The sequence below is a fragment of the Lotus japonicus genome, chromosome 5 (assembly GCF_012489685.1).
Source record: "Lotus japonicus ecotype B-129 chromosome 5, LjGifu_v1.2".
In the NCBI taxonomy this organism is placed as follows: domain Eukaryota; kingdom Viridiplantae; phylum Streptophyta; class Magnoliopsida; order Fabales; family Fabaceae; genus Lotus; species Lotus japonicus.
In genome coordinates, this window is record NC_080045.1 from 57,022,599 (window position 1) to 57,041,715 (window position 19,117).

The 19,117-nt window shown below is 39.7% G+C and overlaps 2 protein-coding genes and 1 pseudogene across 5 annotated transcripts; 2 read left to right on the plus strand and 1 right to left on the minus strand.

Annotated features, from left to right (window-relative positions):
* Positions 1–924: 924 nt before the first annotated feature.
* Positions 925–3,293, plus strand: LOC130719841 (probable carboxylesterase SOBER1-like; annotated as a pseudogene).
* A 7,868-nt stretch (positions 3,294–11,161) lies between these two features.
* LOC130717872 (uncharacterized) lies at positions 11,162–15,512 on the minus strand. Of its 3 annotated transcripts, XM_057568253.1 has the most exons (9): positions 15,356–15,512; positions 15,169–15,273; positions 14,776–14,837; positions 14,436–14,672; positions 14,185–14,355; positions 14,034–14,083; positions 13,707–13,839; positions 12,316–12,353; positions 11,162–11,821 (listed from the first exon to the last, which is right to left on the minus strand). In XM_057568253.1, exons 1-9 carry the CDS (start codon positions 15,396–15,398, stop codon positions 11,725–11,727), a joined length of 936 nt encoding a protein of 311 aa, XP_057424236.1. In that variant the 5' UTR covers positions 15,399–15,512; the 3' UTR covers positions 11,162–11,724. The 3 variants fall into 3 exon arrangements, 2 of the variants coding, with proteins under 2 accessions (XP_057424236.1, XP_057424237.1); XM_057568254.1 differs by having other exon boundaries at positions 14,776–14,842; positions 15,169–15,427; XR_009012439.1 differs by lacking the exon at positions 11,162–11,821 and having other exon boundaries at positions 13,707–13,853.
* Positions 15,513–15,657: 145 nt separating this feature from the next.
* LOC130717870 (protein MAIN-LIKE 2-like) lies at positions 15,658–18,643 on the plus strand. 2 transcript variants are annotated; one of them, XM_057568252.1, is made up of 4 exons: positions 15,658–15,823; positions 16,356–17,351; positions 17,437–18,197; positions 18,295–18,642. In XM_057568252.1, exons 2-4 carry the CDS (start codon positions 16,361–16,363, stop codon positions 18,619–18,621), a joined length of 2,079 nt encoding a protein of 692 aa, XP_057424235.1. In that variant the 5' UTR covers positions 15,658–15,823; positions 16,356–16,360; the 3' UTR covers positions 18,622–18,642. The 2 variants fall into 2 exon arrangements, with proteins under 2 accessions (XP_057424235.1, XP_057424234.1); XM_057568251.1 differs by lacking the exon at positions 15,658–15,823 and having other exon boundaries at positions 15,900–17,351; positions 18,295–18,643.
* The last annotated feature ends 474 nt before the right edge of the window (positions 18,644–19,117 follow it).

Here is a 19,117-nt window from a genome sequence, read left to right on the forward strand (position 1 = left end):
TTCTCCAGCGATTGGGGGCAGCCATGAGGAGATGGAGGGGAGAGGTTGCAATGGTCGATTTGGCCCCAGATTTGTGGATGACTCCAGTTTTGGCGAGCCAGCGGAGGTCGGAGAGTGAAGAACGTTGTCGACGAATTTGGGGCTGATCTGAAGCTTCAAGACCAGAGAGAGGGGATGACAGTGATTTCAATGGTGGTGGTTGATTTGCCCAGATCGGTGGTTTGATGACGACACAATTTGGGGAGAAATAAGAAGTGGTAGTGGCGGCACGATTTGGGGTTCGGGAAGGGAGGATTGGTGGCCTGATTTGGGTTGATTGAGAGGAGTGATGGTGTGATCTGGGTTGATGAAGAGGGTTTTTTTCATGGGTTTGAGTTTTTTCTTTCTGGGTTGGAGTTTTTCCTATTTTCTTTTCAACAAGAACATGAAGATGATGAAATTTATGGTAATATTTACCGGGTTGATGTTTGTTGGGGTTATGGAGTTTTCTTCTACATATCCTCCTCCTGCCTGAGTTTTGTTCTTGAGATGGAGATTGAAAGAAGAGTGATGAAGATTATGTGTTTAATTTAAATTTAGTTCAGGGATTTATTTAAGTTTGAGTTTATATTAAAATTTAATTAAGGTTTTATTTTTAATTTATGAGTTGGAATTAAAAAATAAATTTTTATAATTTTTAAATTTAAAAAAAATAAAAATGCCACGTGGAAAAAGTGACTAGGACAAAATCGAGAGCTGACAACATTTGTCCTTAATTGAAATTTTTTTTTTTAAAGGACCTAAGTTAATGAAATAATTTTCTAAGTCCTGGATTTAATTCCCTTTGTAATCCCTTTAAGGCAAAAAGTTAAGCAAAACTTTGATATGTGAGAGAAGGTTGATTGCAATTTGCAGTGTGCAAGGTCATGATGAATGAGATGAGAGATGAAGATCATAAAGCCCATTATTTTGTTTACAATCACATTAAGCCCATTCTTCTTCTTTCCGAAAACGAGACTCGTCTCGAAGCTTCATTCTGTGGCTTCACGTACGGTTTGGGCGACTCTGGCCCTGCCAACGAACCCATCAAGACCTTGTTCACTTCTCCTGAGTTCAGAACCACCAAATGGTCCTTCCCTTCCGCACCGAACGCCCCAGTTACTTGCAACTGTACGTTTTTTCTTCTCTTTCCACCATTTCTCAGTTACTTTCAATATTAAATTAATTCATTGATTTGCTTTTTCCTTTTCTTGAAAGTACAATTGTAAACAATATAGCCATCCTTATTTTTAGAATGCTTGTTGGGACTTTTATATCTCATTTCCCCACATTTTCTATGTTGCAAAATCTCTGTCAGAATGTTACATTTAGTTCAGTTACACACAAATAAGAGGATAGCTGGATAGGGTTCAAATGTCAATTTGACAGTAAGCCAGTACGCATGATGATTCTTTGTGTTTTTATCATTGTGTGGACTCGGTTCAAATGTCCACTTGACAGTGAGTGAGAATGATTCTGTTTAAAGCATCAGAGTATGTTAAACACTTTTTTGCTTATATTTGCAGGATTCTCCTAAAGATGAGACTAGTTTACTTAAAGCTGTTCGGAATGTGCATGCTACAATAGATAAGGAAATAGCTGCTGGCATAAACCCCAACAATATATTTATCTGTGGATTCAGTCAAGGAGGTCTCTCTTTTATTTCCCTTTCTCTATATGAGTGTGTCTGTGGGCATTTCTTTTCCTTCCCACTAATCCATTAATATAGAAAAACAGATAGGTACAACTTAATGATGACATTGTTTTGCAGGTGCCTTGACCTTGGCTAGTGTTCTATTGTACCCTTAAACCTTAGGTGGAGGTGCAGTCTTCAGCGGTTGGGTTCCATTTAATTCGTCTATCATAGAGCAAATTACACCCGAGGCAAAGCGGGTACTTATCTTCAGTAATGTTATTATATTGTTCTAATGTGCCATCTTAGTGTTTTTGCTCTCATGTTTCTTTATTAGCATAGATTTCTGTCAGGTATATATTCTGTCCATTTTCTGCTATAGAAATCCACATCTTTGGCTTTATTTCAAAACAGATTTATTTCTATTTTCATCTACTGTCAAGCATGGATGCTAGCTCTGCTGGTTTTCCTGGTCAAGGCCTGTGGTTCTTGATATACAGTTGTCCTTTGAACGGCTCTCCCCTATCTTTAATTGTTTATGTCAATACTATTTTTGTTTATGTCAATACTATTTTCAATTTAGAATCACTTTCTAGTTTCTATCAGAGGCATGAGCCACATACTAGAATCACTTAGTGTGTGTTTTGCGCCACATACACGAACATTACTTGTTTGGTTTCACGTTGAAATTTTCTAGAATCGCTTATTTCTTCACAAAAGCTGCATTTTGTTTGGATCAACTTCTATTTTCTCATTATCAACTCTGGCACCCAAAAGCTACTCACAAACACTTTTCTTGAGAATTGATTTTTCCTTCAGAATCAATTGTAAAAGGTTTTGTAAAATGCACGGACCTAGTAGCTTCTGAAAAGCTACTTCCTACGTGAAAAATCTACCGTATCTACCAACATGCACACAGTTTGTATCCGTGGATGGGGGTATTTTAATCTGTAAAACCATTTAATTTGCATATAGCCGGTCATCATAACATTTGACTTAATTGAATTTGCCGGTTTGCAGTTTTTCTCCATTTTATTTTTATTAACCTCGTACACACAAATATCTGCAGACACCCATATTATGGTCCCATGGGCTGGCTGATAGAACAGTATTGTTTGAGGCCGGACAAGCAGGTCCCCCTTTCCTTGAAAAAATTGGCGTTGGATGTGAATTTAAGGTGAAGTTTTAAGTTTTCAACAATTTATTCATGAACCCTTCTACCAGTCATAGATATTGACATTTGTTGTATTAGCAGGCTTATCCTGGTCTTGGCCACTCGATAAGCAATGAAGAGCTGCGGTATCTTGAGTCATGGATCAAGGCGCGCTTTCAGAGTTCTTCATAATTTTTATTTCAGCTTTGGATATCAAACTCGGTTACTCAATAATATGAATATATATGCTTGTGCTTGTGCAAACCTCCTGATCAGGTGATCTATCTTGCTTTATCCTAGTCAATGTTTAGCAGAAACCAAATTTCTTGCTTGATCTCATTTATAATATGTTGTGATTGACTTCTTTCTTAGAATCAATTCTGACAATTAGAAGTTACTGATAGACTTTGCAAGTGTTTCTTTCCCTCTCACTCTCAATAACAATATAACTGTGCACTTTTTCTATCTGAGCATATGGAAATATGGAATAATTTACAGCATATTTCATGCTTGTTTTATCGTTACAACTAACAAAATGCTAAAATAGTGCTAAAATTAATTTTTTTTTTAACGTAAATGTGCTTGGATAGTTTTTTCTTTTGAAAAAAAAGTACATATATAAATGACTTAACTTACAATTAAAGTGGAAATTAAAAAAAAAATGGTTAAGAAATATTCATTCTAGAATCCTCCCACATTCTAAAAAATGTATCTGTAAAATATAGAGCAAATTAGGGGAAAAATTTATTATGGACCACTTTTGTGTGGTGCAAAGTTGCACCACCTCCTTTTGACCCACAATAGCAAGTTTTTAAAAATAAAATCAAAAATATATTTTCTTAATCTTTAATTAATTATTAGGTAATTTCACAAAATCAGAAACAACCCCCAAACCACCAGATTCTTCAGAGGATTGAATGAAATCAAACCCATAAAAGAATGAAATCAACCCAAAAAACCTCCAATCTGCAACATCCCTTTCTCATCCCTCTTCTTCACTCAATTCAGAAATCCCAGCTTGAACTCCACAAGCACACGCTCTGAACCATCAATCATCCTTCACCCCCACCACCACAGCACCACCACCACTCTCTTCTCAACCACCTAAACCCAGCAGCAACCCACCCTGACACCCACCCCCACCCAGAACCCCACCAATCCACATCTCCCTCGTCCAACCCCCATCTTAACCGTAACCCCAACAACAGAACCCAGAAAACATCGTGAGAGGTTGAGCGTTGTTGATATGGTCTGTTGGGGATGAGGATTGAGCTTGGGTCTATTGGGTCTACTGCTGCCGTCGTCGCCGTTATGCAAGGCGTTCATCACGATCTGGGTTTGGGGTATGAGTTTTAAACAGAGGAGTTGCAGACCTAAAAGAAGAAGAAGAAATGGATTTCTTTTTTTGAACCAGAAATGAATTTCTAATAGATCTGAAATGGAGTCTTAGGTTCGACCTGGATCTCGATTTCTTCCTTTTCTCTTTCGTGGGTGTGGTTTGTGGAGACGGAGGGATCCAGAACGGGGGGTGAGAGAGGGAGGCCGACAACGGAGCCACCACGAAACCCTAGCCGCCGCCATCTTCAATCCCCGTTCTCCGGCGAACAACTCACCATTTGGAGAAACCAACACCACTATTGCACTCCCCTCACCGTCCGCAACAAAACCCCTCAAGAAATTTTCCGTTCCGCCACCCTCTGCAGGCGAGCCTCCGACCTGCAACTAGCCATATCTCCCTCCTCCGGCCTCCGCTGGCCACGAAACCACCACCATCGTACTCTACACGAAGAGAGGAACAAGACCCTCTATTACTTTTCTTCTCCGGCGAAATCGCCGCCACGGGCCGCCATTCGCCGCCATCTTCTCCGTTGGGATAACTGTCAAGCTTTCTGGGTTGGGATAATTTATCCACTAACTAATTCACTAATCATACTCTAATATTTTGATTAATAAATATGTATTTTTTTTTTTTAAAACCGGGAAACCTGCAATAGCAGGTCAAAAGGAGAGTGGTGCAACCATGGACCAGAAAAAACTGGTCCATGTTAAACGCCTCCCAAATTAGGCTTCTCTCCTTAAATTACAATTTCCTCAATGTGTAATCTATAAAACGTAGAGCAAATTAGTCTTCGCTCCTTAAATTACAGTCCTGGAATCCTCCCACTTCTTCCTGGCGTTTTTAACCTAGGTGTATAGTTTAGTAAACTTTTTAAACAAACTTTTATGCTAATCTAGATTTTTTTTTTGTCAAAATATTTTGTTTTTGAAAAAAGAGTACTATATTATATTTCAAATATGGGTCTCCATTTTAGGCCCAAAAGCCAAACTTAGGGCCTGTTTGATTTGTGTTTTTAAAAACAGTTTTCTGTTTTGTAAAATAAAAAAATAAAAAAACTTATTTGAATGAAGTGTTTTTAATTTGTGATTCTCAAAACTGTTTTCCTTTTTTTGTTTTGTTTTTAGAACAATAAAAGCAAAACAAATTAAATCTGTTTTTGTTTTTTAGCTTTGGTTTTTCGGGGAAGTAATGATAACACGGAGAACAACCTATTTTTTTGTTTTCTCATTAATGACATAATTGTAATAATAGTGAATTAGAAAATAATTTTGAGCGAGACTCCCATTGCTTCCCACGCATAGAAATCCGTTGCACACCCTTCATAGCTGTTATCTTCTCCACCCTTAATACTTGTCTTGAACCTTCGTTCTGGCGGATTTGGATCCTCTCCATCCGGCTTCTCTCCGTCCCCTCTCCATCCAAGATCTAAGCCATTGATTTTGAATTTTAAAGGTGGGGATCAATTTGAGAAGAGAGAGAAAAAATGAATTATATTTAGAGGCTTGGATCAATTTAAGAAGAGAGAGAAAACATGAATTAATCCCCACCTTTAAAATTTAAAATCAATGGCTCAGATCTTGGATGGAGAGGGGATGGAGAGAAGCCGGATGGAGAGGATCCAAATCCCGTTCTGGCCCTCATTTTTTCCCCAAATTTATAAGCATGCCACCCAGACTTGGGTCCTTTGATTGGAGATTAGAAACAATTATATGGAAATCCAGATTTGTTTCATCTAGTCTATTGTATTTTTTTTTGTTGATCACCTAATCTTTATGATAAAAAAGAGTAGATATTTTCTATGGATTTTTGCCTGAGGATATTATTACATACAAACATCCACAATTAATTCAGTTATCTTTCAGGTTTTAGCATATGTGCTAACTTTTTTTACTAGAAAAATCATTATAATGAAGGAATGTCCCCAAATAATAACTTAAGTGGTAAGAACCGAATGACATTGTGTTGGAGAGAAAAAGATGTAGGCATCTGTTAGGTTTTCCATTATGCTTAATGGAAATCCCCAACCGAGTTTTGCTCCTTTTAGGGGCCTGCGTCAGGGTGATCCTCTTTCGCCTTATCTTTTTATCCTATGTGGAGAGGTGTTCTCAGCTCTTATTGAGAAGCGTGTGACTTCTAAAATGTTGCATGGCATTAGAGTGGCTAACAGAGCACCTGTGATTTCTCACCTTCTTTTTGCAGATGATAGTATCATTTTTGCACGAGCCAATACTCAGGAGGCGGAGTGTGTTCTTGACATTCTGTCCACCTATGAGCGGGCTTCTGGTCAGGTCATTAACCTGGATAAGTCTATGCTCTCTGTGAGCCGCAATGTACCTCAGAATGGTTTTAATGAGCTAAAGCAGCTTTTGAATGTGAAGGCAGTTGAGAGTTTTGACAAGTATCTTGGTTTACCCACCATAATTGGTAAGTCCAAGACTAGAATTTTTAACTTTGTTCAAGATCGTGTCTGGAAGAAGCTCAAAGGGTGGAAGGAGTCCACTCTTTCCAGAGCAGGTAGAGAGGTCTTGATTAAGTCTGTGGTGCAAGCGATACCTTCTTATGTTATGTCATGTTTTATTTTACCTGATTCTCTCTGTGCAGAAATTGAAAGGATGATGTCCCAATTTTACTGGGGTGGCGATGTCGATAAGAGGGGCCTCCAATGGGCTAGCTGGCAAAAGTTAACTCGTTCAAAATTTGATGGCGGACTTGGTTTTCGTGACTTTAAGTCTTTTAATATTGCCCTTGTGGCTAAGAATTGGTGGAGAATTTATACCCAACCTGAAACTTTGCTTGCTCAAGTTTTCAAGGGGGTGTATTTTGCGCAAGGTGATCTATTGGGGGCCAAACGTGGCTATCGTCCAAGCTATGCTTGGTCTAGTATCTTGCGGTCCAGCTGGATTTTTCATGAGGGTGGTCGTTGGAAAATTGGTGATGGTAGTCAGGTTGATATTCTTCATGATCAGTGGCTACCTCAGGGGGTACCTGTTATAGGTAGTCAGGATTTAATGACTGAATTTGGAGTGTCCAGGGTCTCTCATTTAATTGATCATACGACCAAAACTTGGAAGTATGCTTTGGTGGATTTTATTTTTCACCCAGCCACTGTTTCTCATATTTTAAAAATTCCTTTGCCTTTGAATGGTAGTGTTGATACTCTAATGTGGCCAGAAACTGTTGATGGCAATTATTGTTCCAAATCTGGTTATATTTTTGTTCGCAGGAAGCTCCTTGGCGCTTGTTCGTCATCCTCTTCCCAGCCATCGCTTCCAGCTCCTTTGTGGAAGAAGTTTTGGCGTACTAGTGCCCAACCCCGTTGCAAGGAGGTGGCGTGGCGTGTGGTCTCATCTTTACTTCCGGTCCGTGCCACGCTTCGTCGGAGAGGCATGGATGTTGATCCTTTGTGCCCAGTGTGTGCTAATGAGGAGGAGACTGTGTTTCACTTGTTCGTGTCTTGTCCAGTGGCCCAGAATTTCTGGTTTGGCTCTCCCCTTTCCCTTCGTGTGCACGAATTTAGCTCCATGGAGGACTTCTTGGCGGTTTTTTTCCGAGCAGCTGATGATGATGCCCTCGCATTATGGCAGGCGGGAGTGTACGCTCTTTGGGAGATGCGCAACCGTGTTGTTTTCCGAGATGGTGAGATTCCTGTGCCCGTAGCGGTCGTGATCCAGCGATGTTCCATGCTAGCTGCTGCGCCGGTGTCAGAGGTAACGGTGATGCCTAGACCAGCTCTGTTGTTGCAGGCAACTTGGGCGCGGCCACCTCAAGGTATCTACAAGCTGAATTTTGATGCAGCTGTGGCTACCACGGGAGAGGTGGGTTTTGGTTTGATTGTGAGGAATATGTTGGGCGAGGTTCTTGCTTCTGCAGCACAATATCTTCTCCATGCAGCTTCAGCGATCCTTGGGGAGGCATTAGCCTTTCGCTGGTCTATGCAGCTTGCCGTTCAGATGGGTTTTCGTCGGGTGCTTTTTGAGACGGATTGTCTGCAGCTGATCCAGCTCTGGAAGAAACCTCCAAATGGTCGATCGTATTTATCTAGTATTGTTAGTGATTGTTTTATGTTGTCTCGTTCTTTTGATTATGTTGACTTGTCTTTTGTTCGCCGTGGGGGCAATTCTGTTGCTGATTTCTTAGCTGGTACCGCTTCCAAGTATACTGATATGGTTTGGTTGGAAGAGGTCCCTAGGGAGGTCATAACTTTGGTTCATGAGGATGTAATGACTTCTATGTCTGTTTCTGATGAATGAATTTGCAGTTTCCTTTCAAAAAAAAAAAAAAATGTAGGCATCAATTCAGTGTAATTTATTTTTCCGATGTAAAATAAACATATAAAGGAAATAATTGAAAAGCACATGACGAGAATTAACTGATCAAACAAATTCATAGAAAGAGAATTAGCATTCAATCAAGCGAGTTTTCTACTTTTTATTTTTAAAATATTTTTCCAAACAAATTTACTAAATGAGTTTTTCTGTTTTTTGATTTATAAAATTGTTTTCAAATACATACTTCCAAACAGGTTTTATTCCTATTTTGTTCTGAAAAATAGTTCTTAAAAACTATTTTGTAGAATAGTTTTAAAAACAAAAAAATGGGAACACTTTCAAACAGGCCCTTAACAATTGTAGTGACCAAATTTTAGGACCAAATTTATGAAGTTTCTATAATAATAAGGATTGAGATCAATGATTTTGTACTTATATCAATTTTTTATCATCATTTTAGGAAAATCATTTTCAAAAGAATTTAAATTTGTCTGAATTCATGTATGAGATTGAATGATGTTATCAAATTTAATAATTGTAATGATCTAATTTTGGGACCAGATTTTTTTTTTTTTTGCTTCATTGGAAAACTAACAAACAAGAAACACTAAAGATGGAGTCTCTTAGCAACAGAGTCTCCAAATTAAAGGACAGGCGGTCCAACACTCTACTCCCGACAGTTGCCTCCCAGGCAGCAGCACGCGCTAATCAGTCCGCAGCCATGTTACACTCGCAAGAAATCCAAGCAGTCGTCACTGACCACGCACGAGTCAGGAGCTCAACAATCTCAGCAGCAACCAGGAATAGATGAAGCTCTTGACGCTCCTGCACCATACTCACAAGCTCACTATTGTCTGATTCTCAATAAACCTGACGAAACCCGCGAGCCCATGCAAGCTCAAGCCCGCCACGCAAGGCGAGGGTCTCCGCCATCAAGAATGAACCACCTCCTTCTGTAGCCATAAAACCTGTTAACCAAACACCCTGGTGATCTCGAAGGAGGCCACCATAACCCATAAGCCTCTCTTGGGACCAGATCTGTTAAGTTTCTATAATAATAAAGATTGAGATAAAAAAATTTGTAATTGTATCAATTTGATATCATCATTTTAGGAAATCATCTATTTCAAAATTTAAAATACTTATGACATAAAATAGTATTTTGGAATATTTGTTATCAAGTAAAAATTATGTATTGTTTAAACCGGCCCCTGGATCGAGAGTTTGATTCCTAAGAGCTGCACTCTTGGGAGATCTTTGACCTTCACTCCATCCCGATTTGGAATTGCAAGAGTAATTTAATACGCCAAAATGTAAAAATTATGCATAAAATTATATATGACATAATCAGGTTACTAATTAATAGTAATTTTATTATAGTATCATAAAAGAGTGAAGTTTTTTTTTGAACATAGAAAAGAGTGAAGTTAACCCAACCAAATGCTGGGAGAGTGCCACCTATAAGAGTTGTTACTTTTTATTTTGAAAATAAATTACAAAACAAAATACCACCGAGAAAACAAATTCTATATATTATAGACATTAAATCATATATCATCGCCTTAATTTTTCAATCATTTTATTTTTATATAGTTATCATATAGAAAAATAATAAAGTATAATTGAATGTTTGTGTAAAACGTATATTTTATAAAAATATATTTTTATTTTATTAATTCATAAAAATACGTTAAAAAATGTTTATCCGATTTAAGGTATACCAAAATTATGTCTTGAGATCATGGTGGCCATACGTGATTACAGATTTCATTACCATGAGGATGCCCTGAAAATATGGGAAGTTAAACAATTGCTTCAACGTAGTTGGACTGTCCAACTTGCTCCTATTTTCAGAATTGCTAATGATGAAGCTGATTGTCTTGCCGCCTTGGGTGCCGATCGCCTGTTCTTGGTTACTCGTTTGGAAGACCCTCCTCCCCAACTTCAGCCCATCCTTGCTAGGGATTTGTTAGATTTGTAGTTGCTTTGTGCTTCTTTTAATTTTCCGATGTACAAAAAAAAGTACCAAAATTATAACTCATTCAATTTTTTATTTATATTTTTTGGTTCGAAAATGCACTCTTTTTTCCCAAACGCAAGAACGTGTACCAGTGGTGCTTTAATTAAAACCTCATTCACAGCATAACAATTGTCAATTTGTGATCGCTGTCCCAAAAGGAAACGTGAATGAATGAAACAAAAAAGAACACTAGTTAGTGGGTGGCCAGTGTGATTACCGATTAGTCCTGATTTCCAAGGTGAATCCAAGCTTGACTTTGAGCAATGGTAATCTAATTGTATAATCAACGTGAATCCAAGGTGTTTAATTAAAACAAGTCTTTTGTTGTTGTTGGCTTTACTTTCGGTGCGTGGGTTCAAAATTCTCAAAAAGTATTTCATATTATGATGAAGGCTAAGCTAATAAATATTAATCAAATGGAAATAATTTAGATACCTATAAGAAATATAATGACATATATACTATAGTAATATTACTAACAAGAAATAAATGACTTCATATTAATCTTCAAGCATTTGTAGCTTATTCTTAAATTGAAAATTTTATTGTTTTATATTAATGTATTGAAGTCAAATTAATCACTGTTTTTGTTACGAATTTTGAGTTTAGTCTTTCCTTAGAATTTTTTTTGTTTCCTATCATCATAATTGCAAACTGTTTGATTTTAGTCCTCACCGGAGGACAGATCTCTCTGGTGAGAGTGCTTAGTGTCAGACGAAACCTTGAAACATAATACAACAACAGAAAAGAAATGGTAATATTTTCTCTCAAAGGAAGCACTACTCGAGAGAGAAAATAAATCTTGATATCAAATTACCTTTCCCACACATGGGTCGAATAAGATTGCCTATGATACTTATGGTTAAAACCAACAAATGACTGGTCCCTTCCTTTTCTTTTTCCTTTGGGTTAGAGGGGACCCATTTTATTTTTTCTACTTAATTCAATTGTGGAGCTCTAACTGGTCAGCGCCACTGGAAAAACTTACAGTGCTACAAGAGTATGTACTCCTTCCATTTAAGTACAAATAGACACTCCATGAAATGGGAAATAAGCAGAAAAACATGACAACCAGATGCTTGGATAGATGAATCTTTTACTACCGTTTGCATAGTTGCGAAAATGCGATCTGGTATTCTGGGGAATGCATTAAATCACCATTGCGAAAAGAGAATAACTATCTACAAGAATTCACCCAGTCAGGCCTTGTTTACAGTAGTTCCTCAGCACTTCAAGAATCAATATTTAGTCAGTTGGTGTAGGCACTAGCCTAGTTGGTGGAGGCTCCTGTAACTAGATTGCCTCCAATCCAGCATGTTTCCTTAGCTCCTCACATAATATAAATGTAATTGTGGTTTGTGGCCCTAATCTTGCAAATATTGCAAAGCCCCTGACAAAAGGTACCACATAAATTAATTAATATGCAATGCAAACAAAATTATGCATGCTCCCAGCCCCAAAGAAAAACAGAAGCAGGTTGAGTTTATATGTGCTTCTGATAGCACCTCATCTCCAAGTAAAACAAAGCAAAACAAAAAAACAAAAAACTTAGGGCTTCTTTACCACACGGTATTACACATGGCATGACAAGTTAATACATTTTGACTTTATTCATCAAACCCCTCTCATATATCAAAATGACATGCTTTGATCAGGCCTTAGGGCGGAGTCGGATTAGGCTTGACTACATGTTGATGTATAAACTACGTAAAAATTTCCCAATTAAAACCTGAAAACATTCTATCTTAAGTGACAATCTATGTTTCAATAATAGAGACAGTAGCTGTGATTTGTAATAATTTTTAAGAAGTGTCACCAAACCTCTTTCGAGATGATGTAAAACAAATAAGTTCCATGCAAGAATGCTAACCAACATAAACTTACCCTTTGTAAAGTGCCCTTGGGCCCTCTGTAAGAAGGACCTGAAACCACACATACAAAATGCATTAAATAACAAAAGGAATTCATAGTGAATGGAATGCCATAAAATAAATTTAGAATTGTTTCAGGTTTGAGTATGTGAAAATCATTTCATTAATTTATAAGCTAATAAACTGAATAATTTCACCTTCAGAGAAAGGGGAAAGAAGAGAAAGAGAAACTCCTTAGGGCTTCTTTTTCTTTTTATTGTTTGGAAACAACTCCAATGACACTGACACACTGTCTTTCTCAAATTATGTTCTGTTCTTCATTATACACATAGAAGGAGGCTAAGAATTTTGTTAATCAAAATACAATGCAATCGTTTATCTTAGGAGTTAGGCCCTTCAGGTATCATTAAATAATCTGCCTGCACATCGTGATTCTCCACAAACAAGAATCAGCAAAGCCAAGCTGACTCAAGGAATGCAGGAAAGTAGAAGCATAGAACATATATGGCAGAGTACCAAGTTATCAAATAAAGTCAACCTTTCAAAGTAAGATAAGTTCAACAAAACTAAGACTTTCCAGGATTCCAATGTGCTGGCATAAAAAGTCCTTGTTAACATTTATGAAAGCAGCACAATCATATTAAAATTGAAGCATTTATCTCACAGGAATAAGGTTAATAGAAGCCTAGATATACTCAACCATATGAACAAATTCATTTAAAGGTCAAGTGCTTTCAATACTTCCAAACTCTTACAATTTCAGACCCAGTTTGGATTAGCTTAGCTTATACGAGCTTCTTAATTGAGATTAGTAGTTGGTTCTTAAATTCCAAAAAAAGCTTTGAAATTTGTACGTGGTTTTGGAGAAGTTAGAGGGGGGAGCTTCTGAAAAAATTGAGGTGCAGAAACAAATTTCAACTTATGTGAGAAACTGTTATTTAAAAGACTCATAGTCATTGCAAGATTATCTGATTTTTTCTTATTATACAAGCATTGTTGAAAATTTTGTCCAAAGTCCAAACTGCCTCCACTAAATACTGGTCAGAAAATATTGTTTCCTAGATCAATTTAATTCAATGCACCTACCACTTAAAGGTCAGAAATTTTTTCCAAAGAAGATAGAACACTGGTTTAATAAGCAACACCCTTTTCTTTTCCAAAGTTGAGCTGTGTTTTAAACTCTGCTAAAATCTTGGTATTACTTATCATCACATTTCAATGCCTCTTTACTTGACATTGTCACAGACTTCAGCCAAAAGTTCATCAAAAAAGTATGAATAATGATAAGTAAATCTCTGTTGGGCAACGATGGAAACTGTCTAAGTGGATAAAGAAGCAGAAGACTGGTATAAAAGGAGAAAAAAAGTACTGCAGGTTTGGGAGATGAAAAAACAACATTAATACCTGGTATGCACATTGAAATCCATTTTTATAGATTCTAGCACCCGTGGATGCTCGTTGCAACATGAGACGTGTTTTAACCATATCCATGGGTGCTGTTATGAGGGTGCTCAGTATGCCTGCAACTGTGCTTGAGCTACAAGGTACAAACTACAATTAGTTCAGTTGGGTCAGATAATGGGGAATGATTTTGATCTTAAAAAAATGATAAATTGTGATGGTGTAAGTTTGAATTAGTCCAGAACTGTACTTGTATGGTGTGCCAATCTGGTAAAACATTGTTTCAGTTCAATATATTTTATGCAAATAAAACAGAGAGTAGAGCCGTACATCAAATGTAGATGAAATCCTTCTTTAAGAGATGTCCACCGGACTAAAATCTACATAAGGATAAAGCACAAGAAATGATAAATTGACAGTAAAGACAAAAATAAATTAGGGGTAAGAGGAAGAGATGAAAAGATACATTTTAAAAGTTGACCTGCTTAGTTTCATCATATGTAGCCAACTGGGATGCAGTCAAGGCACCTGCTCTGGCCATGGCAGGGCCCACTCCCTTCCACAGAGCTTTGACTCCCTCTTCAGATACAGTCCTTCGAAGCTCTAAAATCGGTCCGCTCTTTCTCATGTCTGGATTCATTTGCAGACGCACCTGATCGTGGCAATATGGTTTTGAATAAACAAAAGAAAAAAAGTATATTTAAATTAGTAGAAAAGGATATGATACCTCACCTTGAGAACTTCCATTGGATTCGTCAGCGCAGTTGAAATAGCCCCAGCAAACATTCCCGAAGCAATTTTAACTAAAACATTGGAGGAGCCAAAAGCAATATCACAGGCATGCTTAGAGGGTTCATACAAACCCAAGCGTAGTCCTCCATAAACAACTGACCTTGTTAATGCAGGTGTCAAACCCAGATATAAAGACTTTGGTCCTTCATTCTTCATGACATTTAAAAATATTTGTCCCTGAAAACAATGCTTAATTGACTTTGTGTGTCTGCAGCAAAAACTTTGTGCTATAATGTGACAACTGAGGTCAAGAGAGGAAAAGTTGAACTAAGCAAACTACCATTCCAGTCAAAGGACCTTTCTGGCCAACAAGTTGCATTTGCAGCCTTACTTTCAATACATCTGCACTACAAGTAGAAACAAGTTATGTGGATATATTTAATATTTGCTTTTGGTTTCTCCAAAAACCAAATTAAATATAACAGTTTCCTCTCAACATATAAAGGACTTGATCTCATATAAACATCACCAGCTAATTTGACCATCAACAGACAAAATCAATACCATATATATACTTGGTCTAATTTGCATATACTGCAGACAATAATTTGTCCTAAATAGATAATTTCCCTGTTGTCATTTTGCAATAAAAGCAAATGAAATTGCAAACACAAAGAAAACAGGAAACCAAAATGGAAGTATTTATTTATAGGAGGGATCCCGGAAGAGGAACCTAGAGGGTGAGTGATTGAAGTTGCAACTGCGACGGAAAGTCCACTGGTGGCGAAGTGGTTGAAAATTGTTGAAGGAGACGCAGCCCAGTTCTGCTTGCCGGGTCCTGTCATGTCATGATGCAGCAAAACGAATCATTTTTTTGTTATCCCGTGGAAATGGGAGAAGGAAAATGAAGAAAGCGCGACCTGAAAGTGCTGAGTTATTGGAAGGAGTAGAATTCTCAGACATTCTTCTTCTACCTATGCTTTCTCGAGACCAGATCTCTCTCTTATTTCCGATTCATAACCATGTCAGGTGATTGGTGAACAAAGACAGAAAGAAACAAAAACACGGGAGTTGGGTTTGGGCCCCCCTATGGGGCTCCCCGCCCCACTTAAAGTGGGGAAATTACTGGAACGCCCCCCTTTAATAGAATACGGAAGACACATTTCCGTATTGAATACGGAAGTTTAATATCCGTATTATATTAGTATGTAAACCGGCAAGGGTTTATTCAAACCCATTTCAAACCCATTTCCGTATTTTGCCAAGCTCTTCTCCCCTCTTCAACCTTCGATCTCTGTCGCTCCCCTTGCTTGAACCGTGTACTTGAAAGGTTCCATCATCTCCATCAAAGCTCTTCACAACCCCATTCTCAGAATTGAAACCTAGAGGTAAGGATTTTTGGATTTTCCCCATTTAACTTGAAATTATGTTAATCATTGAACCCTAGGGTAGTCGATTGTTGCTTGTGTAGAGGTATTGTTGGCTGAAATGTCTTGAATGTGGTTTGGGTTTAGGGCCGATAGCTCATTGTCGTTAATGGCGTTTCTGGGTAAATACGGATCACAGGTTTCCGTATTGAATATGGAAAATGGTTTTCCGTATTCAGTATGGAACATGGTTTTCCGTATTGAATACGGAAAAACGTTTTCCGTATTCATCTCAGAACCAAACCCAACACTTATAATTGATTCTGGGTTCAGAATCAATTATAGAAGGTTTCCAAAGCATTTGTGAGTAGTTTCTAGATGCCATAATTGATTATTAGGAAAATAAAAGTTGATCCAAGCATGCATAATCCACAGAAGATCCGATTATCATCTATGTACTTATAAAATTCTAGGAATTTTCCATTTGCTTGCATCATGTTTCTGTCTATGGCTGAAATGGTATATATAGTGAATGTTTGCTCTGAATATATAGTGAGAATGAAGAACAGAAAGAGGTCTCATGCTTCTAGTGAGGATGTCGGGGCTACTGAGGATAGACACCGGCGGTTACATGCTTCTAGCCGGCGCGGCGATCATGCTGCAACCTCTCAGGCGGTGGAGGCTTCAGCTCCAGTTGTTTCTCCGCCGTCTCCCATGATTGAGGTTCCTCTGGTTGATTATCCGCCGTCTCCCACGGTTGAGATACCTACAGTTGTTTCTCCGCCCTCTCCCATGGTTGAGTCATCAGGCGAGGAGTCCTCAGGCGAGGAGTCCTCAGGCGAGGAGTCTTCCGGCGAGGAGTCATCAGGCGAGGCCTCATCCGGCATGGGAGGATCTGACGAGGTTAGTATTCCTCCGCCTACTGTTGATGCTGATGTCCTGCCGCCAGAGCAGGGGGAGCAGGGGGCACAGGGTGGCGAGGAGGACCTGATCCAGAGGTTGCCGCCGTTTCCGGGGGGGCCTGTTGAGCTATCGCTCCTCACCCATTATGCTGATCACAAGGCTCCCTGGGCGTGGCATGCACTCCTACGCACAGACGAGCGGTATGTGGACCGTCGACAGTTGAAGGTGGCCACAGCTGGGGGGAAGGTTTGGAACCTTGCTTGTGATGGTGATTCAGACAGTCACAGGCGGGTTCGAGAGTTGATTGAGCAGACGGGTCTTCATCAGCTACCATATTGCAGCTACCCGGTGACAGATGCAGGCCTTATTTTGGCCCTTGTGGAGCGATGGCATGAGGAGACTAGTAGCTTCCACATGCCGTTCGGGGAGATGACTATCACCTTGGACGACGTGTCGGCTCTTCTCCATCTCCCCATGGGGTCGAGGTTCTATACGCCTGGGAGGGGGGAGAGGGACGAGTGTGCAGCGCTCTGTGCTCAGTTGATGGGAGGATCTGTTGGTATTTATGAGGCTGAGTTTGATACGAATAGGTCCCAGACTATTCGCTTTGGGGTCTTGCAGACCCGGTATGAGGCTGCGTTGGCGGGTATGTCTTAATTATTATTGTATTGTCTTTGTATCTATTATTATTGTATTGTTATAAACTATTAACTTAATTCACTTCATTGTAGAGCACCGATATGAGGACGCTGCACGGATTTGGCTGGTGAACCAGCTAGGCGCCACGCTCTTTGCTAGCAAGAGCGGAGGCTACCATACGACCGTCTACTGGATAGGGATGTTGGAGGATCTTGGTCGAGTGTGCGAGTACGCGTGGGGCGCGATTGCGCTCGCTACGCTATACGACCAGCTTAGTCGAGCGTCCAGGAGGGGGACGGCCCAGATGGGAGGTTTTACCTCGCTCCTGCTAGGATGGGTCTACGAGTACCTTTCTGACCGCGTCATTATCCGTAGGGCGGATCCGGAGTACTCGCAGGACCAGCCTAGGGCGCGGCGGTGGGCTATGTCCCGGGTCGGGCATGCAGGCCTTGATGAGAGGCGAGTCATGCTCGATGAGCTGACGGTGGATGACGTTATATGGACCCCATTTGAGGACCATCGGGCTCATCGACCACGGGATCCGAGGGCCATATATTCTGGCTACATCCGGTCGCCATTTGGCCGTGTTGTTCGACGGCATCTACCAGAGAGGGTTCTGCGCCAGTTTGGCTTCATACAGGATGTCCCTCGACACCCCTCTGAGATCCAGACGTCTGGGTCCCTTGCTGAGACCGCAGATGCTGCCTTTGCTGAGTTTGCGCCGCACCTCCGCCCTCAGGGGATCCCCGCTACATATCCGGGAGAGGCTGTGGAGGATTACATGAGGTGGTACAGCGCTGTGTCCCATCGGTTCATCATCCCTGATGATAGGAGGGAGGAGTTCAGTGCAGTGGTAAGTTTGAATTTTATTTTCCATTCAATTGTGATTTTTTGTTCATGATATTTTATTTGTATCTAATGTATCTAATGTATCTACATTATTTTTGCAGACTGTTATGCGTCGGGCCGTGGACTTGTTGGAGCAGTCACTCGAGGTGCCAGATGCTCCTGCAGAGGGCACGCATTCCCGATCCCTCACTGAGAGGGCGCTGGATCTTATTAGATCCAATGCCTTCATTGGTACCCAGGGGGTAGCCTTTGCTGCTGTCCGAGGAGCTAGAGCTGCAGGAGGCAGAGGTCGTGGAGACAGAGCGCGTGGAGGCAGAGGCCGTGGAGGCAGAGCCCGTGGAGAGGGTGCTCCTGCAGAGGGTGCGCGTGGAGGCAGAGCCCGTGGACCTAGAGGTCGTAGAGGGGCCGGTAGGGGTCGGGGCGAGTGATTGACTATATATTTGTATATTTTTTTGTATTTTTATATTATGACATGTGACTCTTTGTATTAGGACTCTCTTTATATTAATCATGCTTTCTATTTTCACTCATTATATGCCGACTCTTGTATTGAAAAAAACCCGTATAACTACACCGTAAATAATCAAAGGCAGGATAAGTAACATAAATAATTCATGGCAAACAGTTTAAAGGGTACACGAAATTATTCAGAAGCAACACGAAAACAAAATTAATCCTCAGTGATATCGATGAAGTCGTGGGGTCCGCTATCCTGTGGAAATACTTTGACTATGTTGGGCAACGTTATATTCAGATAACGAACAGATTTACTCGGTGCAAACACAGCAACCTGCAAGTAAATTGCAAATTTAAAAGATTAATGCGTACTTGTTCAAAGGAAGCAAGATTAATGTTTAAGGTAATAGACCTTTTGGAGAACAAGAACAGATCCAACAGTTATGACATTCCTAAATTCCCCGTCAG